General features: G+C 54.2%; 1 protein-coding gene across 1 annotated transcript in view; it reads right to left on the bottom strand.

The window, feature by feature from the left end:
* The window catches only part of LOC136005911 (hydrocephalus-inducing protein-like), a gene marked incomplete at its 5' end in the record, with an annotated part of 43,467 nt that overhangs the window by 13,062 nt on the left and 12,102 nt on the right, over window positions 1-18,303 (bottom strand). The window contains 11 exons of the mRNA XM_065663800.1: window positions 358-501; window positions 2,178-2,321; window positions 4,422-4,662; window positions 6,173-6,411; window positions 9,201-9,353; window positions 10,693-10,857; window positions 11,316-11,451; window positions 12,724-12,824; window positions 13,406-13,641; window positions 15,018-15,085; window positions 16,497-16,720. Of these exons, the coding sequence (XP_065519872.1) occupies window positions 358-501; window positions 2,178-2,321; window positions 4,422-4,662; window positions 6,173-6,411; window positions 9,201-9,353; window positions 10,693-10,857; window positions 11,316-11,451; window positions 12,724-12,824; window positions 13,406-13,641; window positions 15,018-15,085; window positions 16,497-16,720 (1,851 nt within the window). The remainder of the gene's footprint in view (window positions 1-357; window positions 502-2,177; window positions 2,322-4,421; window positions 4,663-6,172; window positions 6,412-9,200; window positions 9,354-10,692; window positions 10,858-11,315; window positions 11,452-12,723; window positions 12,825-13,405; window positions 13,642-15,017; window positions 15,086-16,496; window positions 16,721-18,303) is intronic.

Raw genomic sequence — 18,303 nt, 5'->3', positions numbered from 1 at the left:
CTACCTCAGCCTTCCCAAAGGCAGGGCTGCCCTCAAAGACAGCAAGCTGTTCCCCAGCTTATCTGAGGATGGCTGCTGGAGAGATGGCATGCCTTCCAGCAGACACCTTTCCTACAGCTTGCCCACAGCTGGGTGCCTGCTCCCTCCTCCCCCTGTCTTCAAGCCAGGAGGTCTCTTCCCGATTCAGATGGCATTCTGTTTCCTTCAGCAGCTCGTTTCACATCTGATTTAGCTTGGGCCACTTTACTGCAGACTCTACAGAACACACTTCCATCATGGAGGACCTCCCAACAGAGACACACCACCACGTTCATCCCTCTTCAAAGCCCAGCAGCAAGAAAGTCCAGGGCTGCTCACCTGAGCATTTGCAGGGAGAGGCTGCTGGTCCGCAGTGCAGATGGAGAAGGGCTGCTCTAAGGCAAGGACCACGCTGAGGGGCAGCGAGCACATGTTCTTTACAGAGAGAGGCTTGTACATCACAGCCAGGACATCACCGGGGTGCTACAGAAACAGGAGACAAGAAAAAATGACCTTGAAGTGGCCATGGACCTCCTCCCCTTCAGACGCATTTCAAATTTTCCAACCCCAAAAGTGCATCCATCTCTATTTACTCTTTTGATTGGTTTCTACCCCTCTGCAAAGTTTGTCCTCCAACTCTAGCAGACGCTTTCGCGTTTAGAACCCACAGCCTTCCCCAGGGGACAGGGAAACAGTCTCGCGTACAGATGAGGGAGCAGCCCCCCAGAGGAGGCAGCTGCTTCAGCAAGATCCAAAACAGAAAGTGAACCCCCTCTGGCTCCAGTTGTGTGTCCTCTCCTGCCCAGAGAGCACACACAGGCACAAGGCACAAGGCCATTTCCACTCCCATACAGTAGTTTCTTACCACCCTATCAGCTCTGCCAGGCCCGCAAGGCAGTGATGCTGCTCAGAGGAGGCAAGCAAGCAGGATATGGCCTGCAGCGGACAGCCTGCAGCAGCCCGAGGTCAGCTTTGAACATTCACGGGCACATGCAGACAGCTCCAAACCTCAACAGTCTGGCCGCAACCTGCTGCCCCTGCTCCACTGACAAGATGTTGCAGCCTCAAAGCTAAGCTCAGCCTAAGCCTTTTCCTCCTGTCCATGCATTGCTCCGCGCTTCCTGCATGGTTTATCTAAACTAGACAGTCTTTGGGAAACTAATTGTGGATGCATTGGCATCCAACTCCTGCAGTGTCGCAGCACGCAACACATGGGAGCATGTGGCATCAAGCAGACCACAGGCAGACATCAGGGGGAGCTGAAAAGCTTCTGATTAGATGTGAACCGCCTGCTCACAGGATTTGTGCTTCTCTGGAAGCCTGGGAAGTGGAGGAGAGACCTGAAACCGCAGAAACTAAATCATGAGCTATCTGCTCTTTTTCAGACACCTCACGCGACGGGGAAAGGTGATGCAGGAGTCGGGATCCAGACACTAAAGGGCACACACGTTGCACTGGTGCTCTCATCGCTGCAGCTGAAGGGCACTCGTGGGTCCTTTGAAGAAGGTGAGGCTTGGGAAAGGCAAAGAGGCAGCACCCATACCGACGGCAGGGAAGGCAAAGAGGCGCAAGAGATGCCAGTTTTTCCTCATCAGCTTGAGGAGTTGACAGGAATCTCAGCTTTTCTCCGCTTCCCTACACGATCGCTGCTCGGACATCACCACACCTTGGAAGATCCTCAAAACCCTGACTACAGACACTGGCGTCTCTCTAGAGGGGGGCATGCTCCCCCTCGCCAGAGCAGCTGTAATCTCAGTTCTACCTGGCTCAACTTAGAGAACAGCCTCATCTCTAGCAGCATCCTCACTCCTCTCACCACCACCTCAGGGAGGGTGAGGAGGGATCTGCTCTCCACCTGCAGCCCCAGCACAGCAAGTGGCTCTTCCAAAACCCACGCTGCTCTCACGGGTCCCACACCTCAGCCCGTGCCCTTGGCTCAGCAGCTCAATTCTGTCTCCACCTCGAGAAGGGCAGAATAGAGCTGCGGAGACTGTCCCCAGCCCCACAGGGGTGAAATAATGATCTCGGCATTCATGACAAAAGCTGGGCCTGGCTCAAGTCAACAGCCAAAGCTCTGTGGACTTGGAGAACGTCCTCCTTAGGACACAGGCACACCCCAGCCACACCAGTCAGTGCCAGGATGCAATGCAGAGACTCACCTTCTCCACCCGGAAAGTGATTTCTCTGCTGGATATTTGCAGAGCAGGAGCAATGAACTCGCACGTGACGTCCACCTGCACGATCAGATTCTTCACTCCCTCCTTGCCCACGATGGCGTGACACAGCAGCTTCTCCTTCACCACCTGCATGCGAGCCACACGGCCCCCAGCGGGTGTTATCAGGGTGTCCACAAAACACACTGCATCTTTGAGCCGCCCACCCACACGCCCCATTACTGCATGAAGTTACAGCCATTTGTCTCCTCAGGAGCCCTCTCTTCTTTATAAGCTGCATCCTCTTTGTTCTGCACTCACGCGTCCCTCGTGTTACAACCCAACCACCACAAAAGGCCCTCAGGAGTCTTGTGCTGCCTACAGCTCTCAGAACAATCCCTGCCCAAACGGTTATTGCTTTGCTTTGTCCCACTGCCAAACAAAATGCTTACCGAAAACTGTAGGAACTCATTAAAAAAAAACAAACCAGACTGTATGAAGGGAAACAGGGGATAGAAGGATCAATGCCAGCAAATCCTCCCTTGCAAGTTTAGTGGAAAGGATCCCTGGGAAAACCCCAAACAGACAGCCTGCCTTCCTAGGATGTACTGTGTCCCCCTAGACCTGCCTGTAAAACAAACCTCCCCAGGAAAGAGATGTCTTCAACCTGGCATGAAAACCCTCCACTTAAGCTGGATGCTCTTACATCCAAGACTTTTCCTGATTCCTCCTCATGGTTTCACTTCCCCACATTCCTCCCTTTTTTCCTCTCTCTTCCCTCTGATAGACCACCACAACCCAACTCCTCCTCAGAGCCTAGAGACGTCAGAATCACCTGTGCTGCACGTGCACCACAGGGTCTTGGGCTTCTAACCAGCCTCAAGAGTATGAAGTTCCCGAGACCTAGGGAAGGTGGAAGACCCAATCCCAGGCTCTTGGCTTGGACTGCACGAGCCAGGTAGCCACAGCTGAGCTCACAGATGCCCATTTGGCTTTCCAGGAAGGCACCCTCACCAGTGGCCTGACCATTTCCCTTCTGGTTCCTTCTTCCCTCTTCAGCAAAGCCTCATGGGCTCAGGACTGCACAGGGACAGTCCCATCGGAGTCAACCAGCTGAGGGATCAAGTCTTCCTCAAGCTACCACTCAGGCAATCCTTTAAAACACCTCTCAAACTCTAGCAGCAGCAGGAGCTTAATGCACATTTATTCCCCATTCACTTAAACACTTGTGCCCAGTGCTCCTGGAGCCAGGGAAGGCACACCGGGGTCAGACGGCAGCTCCTCTGCAGAGCTGGATTTCCCCCGGAGAGAAGGGTCCAGGGAGGAGAACACTCAGTGACCCTGCTGAAATCTGCCCCTCTGAGCTGCAACCCAAGGGTGCTGCAAGACCTGCCTGCCCTCGGCACACGGGGGCTGGCTGAGGGAGTGGGGCGAGCGCTGATGGGAATACTGACACAAGTCAAGCTCTCAGTTCTAATGATCCCTGGAACACTTTCCCATGTGGACGGACATCATTCGGATCATTAGAGCTGGCACACTGGGTTCATTTCTCTCGTCCCGGTCTCCGGGACGGACAAGCTCCCGGCCCGTGTCTGTCTACAGAGGAAAATCAATGCTGCTCCCAGACACTCCCTACCTTCCTGGGTGTTTTGTTTCACTCGCTGCTTCCCCACACAGACAACTGGCCATTTCTTTAGTTACTTTCTGCCTGGGCTCCCAGTCTACCTCTAACTTTAAGGCCAGCTGAGAAAACTGGGGCTGCTCAGCCTGGAGAAGAGAAACCGCGGGGAGACCTCAGAGCAGCCTTCCACTAGCTGAACGGGGCCTACAAGGATGCCGGACACGGACTCTTCTCAGGGACTGCAGCAACAGGACAAGGGGTAATGGACTTAAACTCAAACAGGGCAAGTTCGGGTTAGATACAAGGAAGAGGTCCTTCACTGTGAGGATGGTGAGGCACTGGCACAGGTTGCCAAAGCAGTGGTGAATGCTCCATCCCTGGCAGGGTACAAGGCCATGCTGGACAGAGCCTGGGGCGACAGTGCCTTCAGGCCATGTTTTGCTACCACCAAGTTGGCTTTATGGCAGCCATGGAACTCAAAAAGCCTCAGCAACTGATGGTGGCGAGCATGGAAAGCAACTGGTGCTGCCACGGTAACTTATGGCAGGAAACCAGGTTCTCAGAAGCACTTGCCCATTTGCTCAGGCAAATGTCAAGGGGCTGCAGAAATGCCCTGATGCAGAACTCACCTGGGGGGTGCTGCAGGAGCCTTTCAGCACCACCTCCGCTGTCTGGCCGGGCATCAGCTCCGTCCTCAGCGGCTGAAGCTTCAGCACGGGGCCACAGGAGGAAACCTTGCCCTTGCTCTTACTGATGCGAGGGAGACGCTTGCGCTGCTTAAGTGTGGTGCCACCTTCTGTGGTCCAATAGAGCAGATGGGTGCGTCGTCCTTTGTTTGTCATCTTGAAGCGGTAACAGCAGAGATCCAGGCTAGAGGAGAAGCAGAGACACAAAATGGCAGGGGAGCTGCTATTTGCCACTGGTCACCCAGCTTCAGCACCCTGAGGGCACGACCTGACTGCACACTCGGCTTCACCAAAAGCCAGACCTTGGCTGCCCCTAGGTTTGTCACCATCCAGCAGCTGCTCTGCTGGCACCCTTCCAGCAAGGAAGAGCTTCGTAAAGAGCCGGCCCCACATGCAAGTAGCTGGAGGAACAGCCTCGCTGCCACTCCACCTTCCCCTTGGGAGCTGTTGTTCATGCCTCTGAGGCGTCTCGTAGGGAGCATCCAACCCTCATTGCCCCCAACGTACCACCCTCTGGTGGCGGCTCTGCAGCCGACAGCAATGGCAACAGCTCCAAACTGAGCCCGCGGGCAAAGACATAAAGGGGGGCAGAAGACAACTACATGAATCACACGGACACTGTCCCCTCCATTGTGCAGCCAGCTTGTGGCTGCACTGAGCACAGGAAACTCTGGACAAGCACCAGCCTCCCTGCGATGCCCCTGCGTACGTGGAGGGCTCGTGGGTGCGTATTTTACCTCTCCAAATCTATCCCAAGTACTTAAGGTAGGATTAAGCTGCTCTTTCTACCCCAAGAATTCAGGTATCGGAGCACCACGGACCCTCTTTGCAGCCACAGAAAGGAAGAGCCACCCCAAGAAGACTGTTCTTCTTCTCTGAGGAGGTCTCCAACACAAGGCAAACAGCACTTTTTTCCTCCTGTCTCCAAGAACATGACTGGTTTCAGACACACACGTTGGGACCACTGAATCCTCTCCTTCCAGCTCACCAATTTCAATCGAGACTCTTCATTTATCCCACTCCACCTCAGCAGACTTCCACACTTCCACACTTCCTCCCCCTTCCAGAGCTGCTCCTGCATCCACACTCGCTTGCCCGTGCCTCGGGAAGCAGGCAGGAGAAACCAGGGAAGAGCCACCACGTCTAATAAAGAGCAACCGGGCATGGAGTGGGGGAGAGGAGCCAACTGGGGGATGACACAGGGCAAAGAAATTCTGCTGCTCCTCCAGGGCTCCTGGCCAGAGGGGAAATAAACCAGCGCCATTCATTCAGTCGAGGAGCTGCTAACAAGCTACTGCCCAGGCTTGCTGCTGCTCTGAGATCTTACTCCAGACGGAATGGCAAAGCAAGCAATATCACTGCAGAGAGAAACATGTCTGTACTTGTAAGGCAGCATTTCTCAGCTGGAGGCTTCCAGGACCTGCTCTCTTCCTCCAAATCTTTGTTTGATAAAGTGAGGAGACAAATGGATTATGACTAAAGACAATTCAGCAACAACTTAGCAACTGCTCTCCAGCTCGGTGGCTTTCAGAGTACCTACTGACTTGCAGATGGCCATAAAATGTTTCCAAAGGAAGCCCTGTGGCTTCAGGGAAGCAGAGACAGGACTGTGAGCACTGAAGAAGCTTGAGGGACTGCAGCAGAACTCCTCCTTGCTGAGCCCATGGGGAAGTGGGAGCTGAGAGATTCCCTACCTGAAGCAGGGCGCCAGGTTGAGCTCCAGGCCAAAGGGTTTGTCAATGACAATCGTGGTGCCAACGCCAACAGCCTGGACGGGGATGACGTAGGCACGACTGTTCTCAATGAACAGCACCACCTCGTCCTTGAATTGCTCCGTGTCATCCAAGTTTGCAGTGACAGCCAGAGACACCTCGGCCTTGGCAGGGATCACTCCCTGACTGGGTCCAACGGTCCAGCACGAGTCTGCACCAGCCTGGAAGACAAACAACACTCATTTAGGACGGAAACCACGGACCTGGCTGCCACCAGCCAAGGCCTGCCCAGGCAACACGTTCACACCGAGCCAGTGGGTGTGAAGATTCCACTGACATTCATGTACAGCTTCTCTGGCTCGTGCTGACACAGGGCAGCTCGCTTGGAAAGGAGCCCTGAGAGCTCCGCTCCAAACGTGAATCTGAGAGTCTGCTCCCTGACAAAGCTCATTTATCAAGGCTTGGCAACAAGCCCGCCAGAAAATTGTACCCCAGAAACTATTCCTGAGGAATGAGGATGGGGGTCTCGACGGAGCCAGACCTTCAACTCCCTGGCGTGACCCAGCACAGCCCTGCTGGGCCCGCCCAGGCCAACAGCCCACGCCAACAGCCCAGGCCAGGGGAGGACAATTTGCATCCTCTCCTCATTCTTTCAGTCAGCATCTGCTCTGGCTCCAAGGGGCAGCACCGTGCACTGCTGAACAGGAGACCTGCCAGGGCCACAAGGCTCTGCCGAGACACATTCCCTTGGGTTTCTAGGTCAGCTTCTGCCTGCCCCCAATCCAGCCTGTGTCTCAGAGACAAGAAACCTCTTGGAGCCACGCTACAAAATACCCCCACTTTCAAGACAAATACCCAACCTCTGATAACATCTCTGCTACTTGCTTATCCTTGAGTGCGCCGCAAAATGATGCCGTAGCTGCATGCACTGCATGCACAAAGACAGTGGCTATTTCTGACCCTATAGCAGCTTCTTGTACTATTGGGCATCAGAGCTCCTGAGTAACCAGTAAGGGCTGGGATCCACCACTTCAGAAGTTCACCACGATAATCAGAATCTTATCCCAGCACAGACGTCCATCGTGAATGAAAGCTTCCACAATCTGGTTACAATGGACACCAGTGTGCAGCTGACGGATGGAGGGAGGGAAGGAGAGAGGGAGGAAGGGACGGATAGCTGCCCCAAGGGATGACTGAGGAGACACCACAATCAGCTCTCTTGAATCTGTTTACAGATGAGTCACTGAAGTGATCTGGTCACTCTGGCCTTGCACAAGTGGCAGAGGAAGCAGAACTCCACGTTACAAATGCAGCTGCACTTGATCAAGCCGTAGCTCTAGCGAGAGCCGTAGCTCTAACAACAGCATTCCCATTCTCAGTCAGGCTGAGTCACTGTCCTCGTAGGGCTGCTCGTGAAGGGGAAATAAACCCCGTCCTGCACCAGCTGGCTGCAGAGCCTTGTCCCAGGTGGTTCAGCATTCCCGGTGGGGGGGACCCTCTGTTCTTCATTTCAAAGCTGCTCCTTATCCACACAAACAGCCAGTGGCAGGAAACAGCCCAAAAGCACCCCGAGCCCTGCAGGAGGCGGAGATCAGAGCCTGAGGCTGGCTACATGCTCCCGCCAACAACCGGCCTCCTCCTGCCTCCTCAGCATCAGCATCTCCTCAGCACAAGCACGGGGACCACTGTGGTTTAGCCTCTGCCCCGAGCACCGTCAACGGGATGTTTTACGGGATCAAGGGGCAGAGCTTGTCTCCATTTGTGCTCCCTGTCCACAGCTCACCCCTCCATGATCGCATCTGCCCTCCCTGCCAGGCTGGGGAGGCCAGGGACACCACTCTGCGCATCGCGGCTCTCCAGGGCACGGCTACGGCTTGCCCAGCTGCTGCCAAGCGCAACATTTAAGAACCAAACTGCTCCTGCTTTGCCTTTGGGAAAAGCTCTCAGCTTGCTTCTAGAAGCACAGCTGTCTTGAAGACTTCTAACCCTCTGTAATTCAGTTGCCAATAGGCACAGCGCAACAGGACATGTTTGCTTTCCCCTGACGAGCAGAGTAACAATTGCTTTGCTTACCAGCAAGTAAGAAAGGGCACTGAAGGAGGCAGCTGCTGAGGGCACTGGGGTGCTTGCTCTTTGCAGAGGTCAAAAGCAGATTTTTATGGTGCGGACAAAGCAAGCTGCCTGCGAATCCCCCACTTTGAGGTTCTATTTAACCCCCAAACGCCTGGAAAAGCAGCAGGAGGGAAATTCAGCCCCCTCCTCCTTGCCCAGGGGGCTGAGCCTGTGCTCTCACACCCTGCTGGATGCCTCATGCGCAGACACAACCAAGTCCCCAGCCACAGGCCTGCGTGAAGCGGCTCCAGAACTTCAACAACCCAGCCTGCAGAAGAACAAACCTCCTCTCAAGCCCCTCACAGACGCCCCTCCGGTGGGGAGCACCCCCCAGACCCAGCACACGAGCCCTTCCTGGCTGCATCAGCCCCTGTCAGAAGACCCCACAACCTCCTTCTGCTCCGCAGCCTGTTCCACCCTGCCGCCTCCAGGAATTAAACAGCCTCTTTCTGCAGCCACATGCTCTACAATGTTACAGAGCACACAGGCTCTGCAGGTACACAACCCTTACAAGTCTGCTTCTGGGCAACAACCCAGCTGGTTTGACCCCCGAGGAGGTGTGAAACCCACTTCACCCTAAGCGCCTTGAGGACAGACCTCTCAGTTCCAAAAACAAAGACTCTCACAGCTAAACGCCTTCCACAAAATAAAGGGAGAACTTGCAGAAATGAACTCCTTTCTGCTCAAACATCTCTGCAAACTCTGTTTTACTGACGGGTGCCCCAGCTACAAGTGCCCCCGGAGCCAGGCTCCTCTTGCTGCACTCGGATGGAACATCTGGCTTTCTCTCTCAGACACATCTCAGTGACGTGGAAATGTTGCATAGAAATAAGTGCTCCAGTCACAGGCTGCTATGGGCCACTCACTTGCTCTGGAAAACAGCCCCAGCGACACTTACCATCTTTGCCGAGAAGGATGCGGGGATGACAGACTGATTGGAGAGGTGAAGGGTCCGGGAAGCATCTTGTAGAACTTGGATGCTGCCAAAATTTATCTCACTTGGGTGCACGTGGACAACTGGTCCTTCTCCAGTGCTCAATAAATGGATTTCCTGCTCCAGGAGGCAGGCAGGAAAGAGAAAAAAACAACAGGGAAGGTTTAGAATGACTGGACAGCTCTAAGGGGGCTCGTAGGCTGAGGGAATTCTGACTGTTTGAAGCTGTCAGGGTTGTGAGGCTGAAACAGGAAGGCTGGAGCAAAGGTGGCACCTGGAGTGGTCCCTGCGGATCTGAAAGCCACAAGATCCCATTATGAGGGGATACAGAACCCCCATCTCCCACGCATGCTTTTCACACCTCCTCCATGCTGTCAGCTCTCCTTCCGCTACTCTGTGCCTACGCCTGCTCCTTGTACTGCTCCATCATGACATAAACCACCCTCCCTGACTGCTGCGGCTGCACAGCCACACTGCACAGGAACTTCTTCAACCTTCCCAAAGCTTCTCCTGTGAAAACCAGTAGAGGCTGGAAGCAAAGCTCTTCTCAGCAGAGATCATGCAAGTTAGTTGCCTCTCATTTGTGCTTGTGGGCATTCCTGGTATTACTTCTTTATTGCACCAAGACATTCATTACTAATTGCATCATTCGAGCAGTATTTTTTTCTGCTGACAGCCTGAGACCCAAAAGTTTGTTCCTGCAGAAGGGGCACAAACTAGCGGAGGAGGAATGTGGATCCTTTTGCTAAACCCCCTTCTCACATCACTAAAACCAATGAGAATTTATCCAGTCTGGCGGGATTTCCCCAGCTCCAAACACCCCAAGCCTTAACCAGGCTTGTAGAGCCTGAAGAAGGGAGGGCTCTGGGGAGACCTTAAAGCACCTTCCAGTGCCTAAAGGGGCCAACAAGAAACCTTGAGAGGGGCTTTGGATAAGGGCCTGTGGGGACAGAACAGGGAAGGATGGCTCTAAATTGACGGGGGGGGGTGGTGATCAATATGGGATCCTGGGAAGAAGCTCTTCCCTGTGAGGGGTGGTGAGGCTCTGGCACAGGCTGCCCAGAGGAGCTATGGCTGCCCCATCCGTGGCACTGTTCAAGGCCAGCTTGGATGTGGCTACCAGCTCCCGAAGCTGCACTCAAGCCATAAGGCAGACCTAGAGGAAATGACACCCAGAAACTCCCATTTGTGCAGGCAACACCCAGCCAGGTTTTGACCAGCATTTGCGGGCTGCGAGCAGCAGCCGAGCACGAGCGCAGCGCCTTGAGGATGGATTGACCGGGCACAGGGTCACTCAGTCCCATGTCTTCTCCAGGCATTAGTGTTGCTTATGCCACGAATGCCTTCTTTCCTTGTAGACAACAGCCATAGATCATTTTCCCTGGAAGAACCCCTGTACGCTCTACATCCCACCAAGATGAGAGGCACAAAGGCACACGTCTGCCCCAGCACTCACCAGTGGGGATTCTTTACTCCCAAACACCGCAACACGAGCAACGGTGTCCTGCTTTCCCGTCACCTGGACTTCCAGTGTGAACGGGATCTCCACCGAGCTCTGAGGCTGGATAATCCCACGGGGCTCAGGGCTGGAGTACCACACAGCAGCAGCATCCTTGTTCTCCTATAAGGGACAGAACCAAACACGGCTTCAGACTGACCTTTGAGGAAACTTTCAACTCTTTAACATCTACCACAACGCCAACTCACACACGTGTCTAAAAGTGCCTAGGAGAAAGCAGAAAGGCACAACTCAAGATGCAAGACATGTATGGGTTCAGCATCCCGAGGGGGGCCAACAGCTGCTGCCTCCACAACCCCCCGTCCCGTGCTGGCAGCCTCCTTGCAGCAGCTTTTCACAACCCTACAAGTTCTCCCGCATTGAAAGCATCCCGAAGACTTGAATATAATCTGCTTCCTGGAGAGTTTAAGCTGCTTCCTGGAGTTGATATTCAGGTAGCTTCCTGTTCCCAGCAAACCTTTAGGGTTGAATACAAACCAGCAACATCTTAACCAAACCCGGTTTTTCCCTAACAAACCCCTAGGTGACATTGGAGGCAGGAGGCGGATGCGATGCCAAACCTGAGGAAGAGCCCAGTAGCAGCCTGGAAGGTTGCTGTCGTTCACAAGGGTCAGCATCTGCTGGTAAGGGACTTTGAGAGAGCATCGTCCAAAGGTCAGAGCCGGGTGGAGCACTCGCAGCGGGGGAATTGCACATCTAGGCAGAGAGATGAGCAAAAGGGAATTAGATTCTGACACAGCGTTGCTTACTTGTTTACTTCTCAATGAGCACCAAATGGAGCACGACCCATTTGTCACCGTCAAATAGACATTTGATACGCCTACAGTGAGAAACAGCCTTCAACTTCTTTTTACCCAACAACCTCTTGCAAAAGAGGGGCAGACCCTGAGTCTCGGCATCACAAAAGCTGCTCAGTGCCCAGGCAGAGCACGGTGCCCTGTCCCAGGTCAGCTTTGCCCCTCCTTTGCCCCAGGAGGCTCGCAAGGACCCTCTCAATGGCCCCAGAGAGGTGTGAGCTCTGAGGGAGCTTTCCCACCGAGGAGCAGCGCTCGCCAAGGCTCCAGGAACACCAGACTCCAGTGTCTCAGGGAAAACACCGCTGTGTCCCTGCCTGAAATCCAGCCCTTTACCCCAGCAACGCAGGGTGCAGGCCACCACCTGCCCTGCGCCGTGAGCGATAACCCTCTCCCAGGCCCTGTGGCTGCCTTGGTCCTTTCCCCACGGGTCCGCACGCCAGCTGCTCCCATTTGCACTTGTTCTACACAACTGCAGCCCAGGCACTGACTGCACAACTCTGCCCGGGAGAGGGAACAGCACCGGTGAAATGCATCCCTCTTGCCGTTGAACTGACGCCCACCGCAGCACAACAGGCCTGAATGTGGCTGAAGCAAGAACAACTTTGAGCTTAACTCCGAGAACATCAATGCTCAGCAGAGCCAGACGGAAGCACAAAAACCTGAGCTCACCTTCCACACCAAGGACTACTTTGTCTGTCACAAGATCTCGCCTTTACTTTTCCCTCACCAGTCCTGCCCTAAGCCCCTTGCCCGTCTGCACGGCCCCTCCTTAACTGAGGCAGACAACAGCTTGCAGCAGCTGCTTGCTGTGGCCCAAACCAGTCCTGGATTCTGGCCACAACCCAGCACAAGTCCAACACTTGCAGGAAGGAGGAGAGGCGGCCCTTTGGAAACATTACACCTCAAGCCCCCAGAGCAGGCCGATAAGGAATATAATCACAGTTTCCTGTAGGAGAAGGCCCTGGGCCGTGCCTGTGCCTGAGCACAAGTGCTGCTCATCATGGACTGCTTTCCATGCGCTGCTGTTCTCCTGTCTAGCTGGGCAGAACTAGCTCATTGAGCAATGTTCCTCGTTTGGAGCTGGAGCCAGCCAGCTCTACGCAAGGCAGCACCACTTGCTTCTGGCAGATGCATAGGGAAAGAAGAGGGGCTGCAAGGGAAGCGTTGGTACCTGGCTCTGACGGGCAGTGATAACACCTCTCTGCCAACACCATCCACATCAACCACCAGGGCCAGCTTGTATCTCTTCACGGTGTTGGAGCACAGGGTGACCTGGAAGACAAGAGCATCAAATACTTCATCACTCCCAAAACCCATCGGCCATATGCAGTGCCCTCCACATCTCCTTCCACAGCAAGGAAAGGGAGGATTTAGTAGATATGAGGAAGATGAGGTATCAGGAAGAAGTTCTTCCTTGTGCGGGGGCTGAGGCCCTGGCACCGGTTGCCCAGAGAAGCTGCGGCTGCCCCATCCCTGGCAGTGTTCAGGGCCAGTTTGGATGTGGCTTGGAGCAGCCTCGTCTGGTGGAAGGTGTCCCTGCCCATGGCAGGGGGCTGGAACTGGATGAGCTGTAAGGTCCCTTCCAACCCAAAACAGGCTAGGATCTGTGATGTTTGCCTTTAATTCTTCTGCTGGTTCATGTGTAGAGCACAGTCTCTGGCAGTAACAGAAGTCTTTGGACAATACCTGAATTACTGAATGCGCTTTGCGTTGCCAGGGCAGATGTAGAGCCCAACACTAGTGCCCAACTCTTACTCGCAGGATGCTCAGAGCCAGCAGTGCTAAAGCCCCCTCAATGCCACCAAAGCTCCAGCTCCACCTCTGAAGCACACAGGGCTGGACTCTTCGCGTACCTGGATATCCAAGTGTCCCTTGGCGCAGATGGTCCCTGTGCAGGGCCTGATAGTAAATTCAGCTGGCTTCTTGGCACCTGGGGCTCGCTTCCTCCACGATGGACCAGTGCTGTCTGACACCTGAGCAAAACTGGTCACGCTGGGTGCTCCCGAGCCGTCCCCAGGAATGCGAAGGTTGAAGTTGAAGGGCACCAAGGAAGTGTTAGTGAGGCGGCAGCACAGGGTGCGAGGAAAGCCTGGGAAAAGGACACAACAGGAGTTTATTATCCCGTGACTCCTGGGGTGGACATCCTGCGGTGATAAAACTGCGCTTGGAGTTTGCCTCCTTTCAATGGCAATTACAGCTGATTGAGAAGCTCTGTGGGGAAGTCGTCGTCAATTACGGTCCCTTTTACGCTTGTCACACAGAAATGCCACTCTGACACAAGTGTCTCTAACTGTGAGGAGCTCTCACCTCCCCCAGACCAGCACCAATTCCTTCTCAACCATGACGGTGCATCCAGAACATTTACTCTCAAAAGTCAGTCCAGAAAAGTCCCTGTGAACTCCACAAACACTCCCACAGTTTTCGAGAGATAAAAGCAGTATGTTGTCATCAAAGAGATGATCCAGGAAAGGAAAGGAAAGATGAAACTGGCAGCCACAGCATGATGCAGAGCACTCTGAAGCAGTTTCTCCAGACAGGAACCTCGGTGCATCTCCTGGTTTGGGACAATCGAGACTGAGCCTGTGGCAGCTCACGGCCCACTTCACTGGAGGCAAACCTGATGCTTGCTCAAGAACAAGCAGGACCTGTGTCTCACCCTCCCGAAGGAGTGGGGACAAACGGCCATGCTGCACACCGCCTTTCATTACCCCACAAAGGCTGACATGGCTTCAGCTTTGGTACTTGCTTTCCATAATGGAAGCCACTGACACAATCGCAGCTGATCTGGGGGGTTGAGTTCACATTTAAACTTGAGACCATCTCAGTGAGAAGTCCTTTGCGAGACTGAGGTGGAGAACCAGAATCTGCATCTCAGTGGAGAAGCTCTGGGTGCACAGCCGCCAGCTCTGTCAGCAGAGCTGGGCTTTTGGTGGGGAAGGAGGAGCCCATGTCTGAAGACATGGGCGCCCAATGCGGAGCTACTGCTTGGCCATGTTACCTGGGAGCTGACAACGAGTTGGCCTCACAGCACTAATTGATTTCTCACGCTAATGGTCAGGTGGGTAAATGGTGCCCTTGCCTCACAACAGCAAAATTCACCCAGGGCACCTACAACTTGCCTTCAACTCCCTTCTCCAGTTGGCCGCGGACAAGAAAGACTTTCACAGTCATTCTGTTGCTGAGGACTGGCAGATTGGGGCTGGACTGACTGTGAGGGACACCAGAGAACACTGACTTTCTACTCCCTCCGTTCTATTTGAACCATTCAATTGGCTCTGTGCCATTCTGTCTGGTTCTGTTTGATCTCATGATGGCAAAATACTGCCTAGCAGCTGGCAGTCCTGGTTTTGACATGCTGAAGGCGGCTATGGAGGAACACAAGTGACAATGCTGTCCTGGACAAGTGCTCCATCTGGGTAAGGCTCAGACCTCCCACCCTGCAGCCCAAGCCCAGGGCACACTCACCAAAGGAGACTTCACCGAAGCGGAGGGACGATACATTGAAATGAAACGCCGGCCCAGTGACACAGCCACTGTGAGGACAAAGGCAGAGGAGACATGGCCTCGGTTAAAGAGAACTGCAAAGCCTTCAGCTTTCCTTACCGTTCCGGTGGGTAAAAGCCGGCCTGAGAACCTCAGGGGGTTTCACATCAAGCCCTCACCCTCATGCTCAGCACAGCATCCAGGTGGACGGGAGGCAGCCAAAGCAAAGCGGTCAGCAGCCCATAGCTGCTTGTGGGGCTTGGGGCACAGTGTCATGCAGGGTATGCCCCCAGGTTGTTGATGGCCTGAGGAAGGACACCAAACAAGTGATGGCTGCGTGCCTCAGTTTCCCCATCTGTAATGTGTTGGACACAGGGGTGTCCCCAGTAAAGCACACTCAATGTAACTACCCTTCCCAGCCACAGCTTTCCTGCTTTGGCATTTCTTAGCTGGAACCGCTCTTCCCATGGAGTACAGGAACACCTTGCTCAGAAGATCTTGATCCACGCAATCGTTATGGGGGCAGGACTTTGAGACACGAAGCCGGGGGAGCCCCAGACATCCCTTGACAAGAGCCGCAACAGCTCAACAGAGCGGACAGTTGAATCTTGGAGGAAAATATCAGCCAACCACCAGGGCACCAGCTGACCCATCCAAGAGCAACACGTCTTAAACCACCCAACACAGAATCGTCAAATCATCTACGCTGGAAAAGACTTTTAAGATCATCAAGTCCAACTGTCACCCCAGCGCTGCCAAGCCCACCACTAATCCGTGTCACTAAGGGCCTCGTCTACACGGTTTGGGAACACTTCCAGGGATGGTGACTCCACCACTGCCCGGGGCAGTCTCTTCTAATGCCTGACCACCCTTTCGGGGAGAAACTGTTCCTAACATCAAGTCTAAATCTGCCCTGCACACACTGAGGCCGTTTCCTCTCGTCCTTTCCCTTGTTACTTGGGAGAAGAGACCAGCCACCTCCTGGCTCCATCCTCCTTTCAAGTAGTTGCAGGCATAACGGAACCTGAACACACCGCATCTCCTCACCTGCCCTTAAATTCAGCAGACTTGAAGGCTCCAAACTCCAGGACTCACCAACATCCACCTGAATCACCACGTGAAGCTGCACAACACCCATTAATTTATTTCATGGTTGATGCCAACCAATGCCAGCTCTGCCTCTCAGCTCAAAATCAAGGACCACAGCAAATGGTGTGTTCAACCCAACCTATTCCATGGCTCCCTCTTGCTGACAATTCCACTTCACTTGCTGCTGCGGTCGCAAGGAGTCAGCATCAGACTGGAGTCAAGGTTAGTGTGGGCTCCTAGTGTGGGGATGCCAGGACGAGAGCCAAGATCAAGACCTCAGACAAGCCTTTTCTTTCTCAATGAGGTAGGTGGGAGATGACTACCCAGAGAGAGCTACAGATGTGGCCGCCAAGCTCTTAGAACCCTCCTCACCTCACAGTCAGCGTCAGAGGCTCAGGGGATCCCTTCACATTGAACTGGAATTCCTCTGTGAACTGCCCCACGACACTGGCATTGAAGGAGATCCAGATGGCCTGATGATCAAAAGGCAAAAGCATGCCCTCCCGGGGGCCAAAGGTGAAGCAGGAGCCCAGAGCTCTCTCCGGAGGGACCACGCTGAAGGGCGTCTCAGTAACTCCTCTGTTGAGCAGGAACACCTGCAGCAGCAGCGAGAAGGCAACATGGAAATACATGAGGAATCCTCTTTGCTTACAGAAGGCTCACTTCTTTTCTAGTTTAGCAATTAACATCTGTAAAAGGCAGAAGATGCTGAGCGCTGCTGCCAAATACAACAGGACGAGTTCTGCCTCGGGGTTTTTTTCCATGCAAAGCAGGGATAACTTCACACAAACAGAGCCACTCTGGGCTTATTCCCCTGACACAGAGCACTCCACTTGACCTGCAGTGCCAAGCGCCTGCTCAGCACCACCAAGTTGATTCAGACCCATCCCACAGCTCCACGAGGCTCGCTGCTGCCCGGGAGCCATCCGGATCCACCCCATGCCCTGCGCCCCGTCCTGCTCACCCTGTAGCTGTGGCTTGAGCCAACAGTCACCTCCCCGATGCTCAGCTGGTCACAGCTGAGTTGGACCTGGGGCCCGACGCCTTCCCCGCTGATGCACAGGGGCAGCCTGGTCTCACAGCCTGTGGAGGGAAATCTCTGTGAGTGCAATTCCCTCTGCTACCCGGCACTTTCCAGGTTGTCTCAGTGCTGCTGCCGGTCCCTGGGCTGGATGGAACCAGCTCTAGATGCTCCAGGACAAGATACGGGACCCATCTCGTCCCTCAGGACATGCGCCTTGGGGCTGCTTTCTCATTTCTAACCAACCCCCTGGGCTGGTGTCTCAGAGAACCACAGAATGGTTTGCGTTGGAAAGGACCTTAAGATCACCCAGTTCCAACCCCTTGCCATGGACAGGGACACCTTCCACTAGAGCAGCTTGCTTCAAGTCCCGTCCAGCCTGAACTTGAACATTGCCACGGGTGGTGCAACTTCCTTGGGCAGCCTCTTCCAGTGCCTCACCACTCTCACAGGAAAGAATTTCTTCTGTATATCTAAACTAAATCTCCCCTGTTTAAGCTCGAACCCATCAGCCCTTGTCTTATCTCTCCAGTCCCCGATGAAGGCTCTCTCTCCAGTCATGGGAAACCAGCCTTCTCACTGAGCAGATCACATAAGCCATAAATGTACTGCTAACGTGCACATCCCTTGGTGCAAAGGCAACCGAGACCTCAAGGCTTACAGCTAAACTCCAAGGTGGGTCCTTTCCCTTACATTTGCTAGAGATGACAGAGCACAAGATCTTCAGTCTGAAGGCTGCTCTCAGCCACTGAAGCAGCCTAAGGTGCCTGAATCCTGGCTCAAATTTTGGATGAGCTCTCACTGCCATCCCAGCCTACTCTGCACACAAAGTGAGCAGCACGAGAAGGAGGAGAGAGCCACGCCACAAAGACTCATCTTGGAGGTAACTGGTCTACAGGGGCCTGGTGCTCCTTCACTAAAGCTGTGTTGCAAATGCTGGCAAAGCCATGGCGGGAAAGCTTATTCCTTCACTGCTTGGTCACTTCTGGGATCAGGAAGGCAGAGCCAGGCATCCTGAGCCCTGGCCTCCGACAGGAGACCACAGGGAACCACAGGGACAGCGGCGTGTGCCAGCACTGCCCTGTTGAGCCCTCCAGAACTACATGAGGTCCGAGTGGGCTGGAAGAGTGCTTCTACCTCCTCTGTGGGAACAGGAGC

Source organism: Lathamus discolor, chromosome Z, assembly GCF_037157495.1.
Source record: "Lathamus discolor isolate bLatDis1 chromosome Z, bLatDis1.hap1, whole genome shotgun sequence".
NCBI lineage: Eukaryota > Metazoa > Chordata > Aves > Psittaciformes > Psittacidae > Lathamus > Lathamus discolor.
This window is presented reverse-complemented; position numbering and strand designations above follow the sequence as displayed.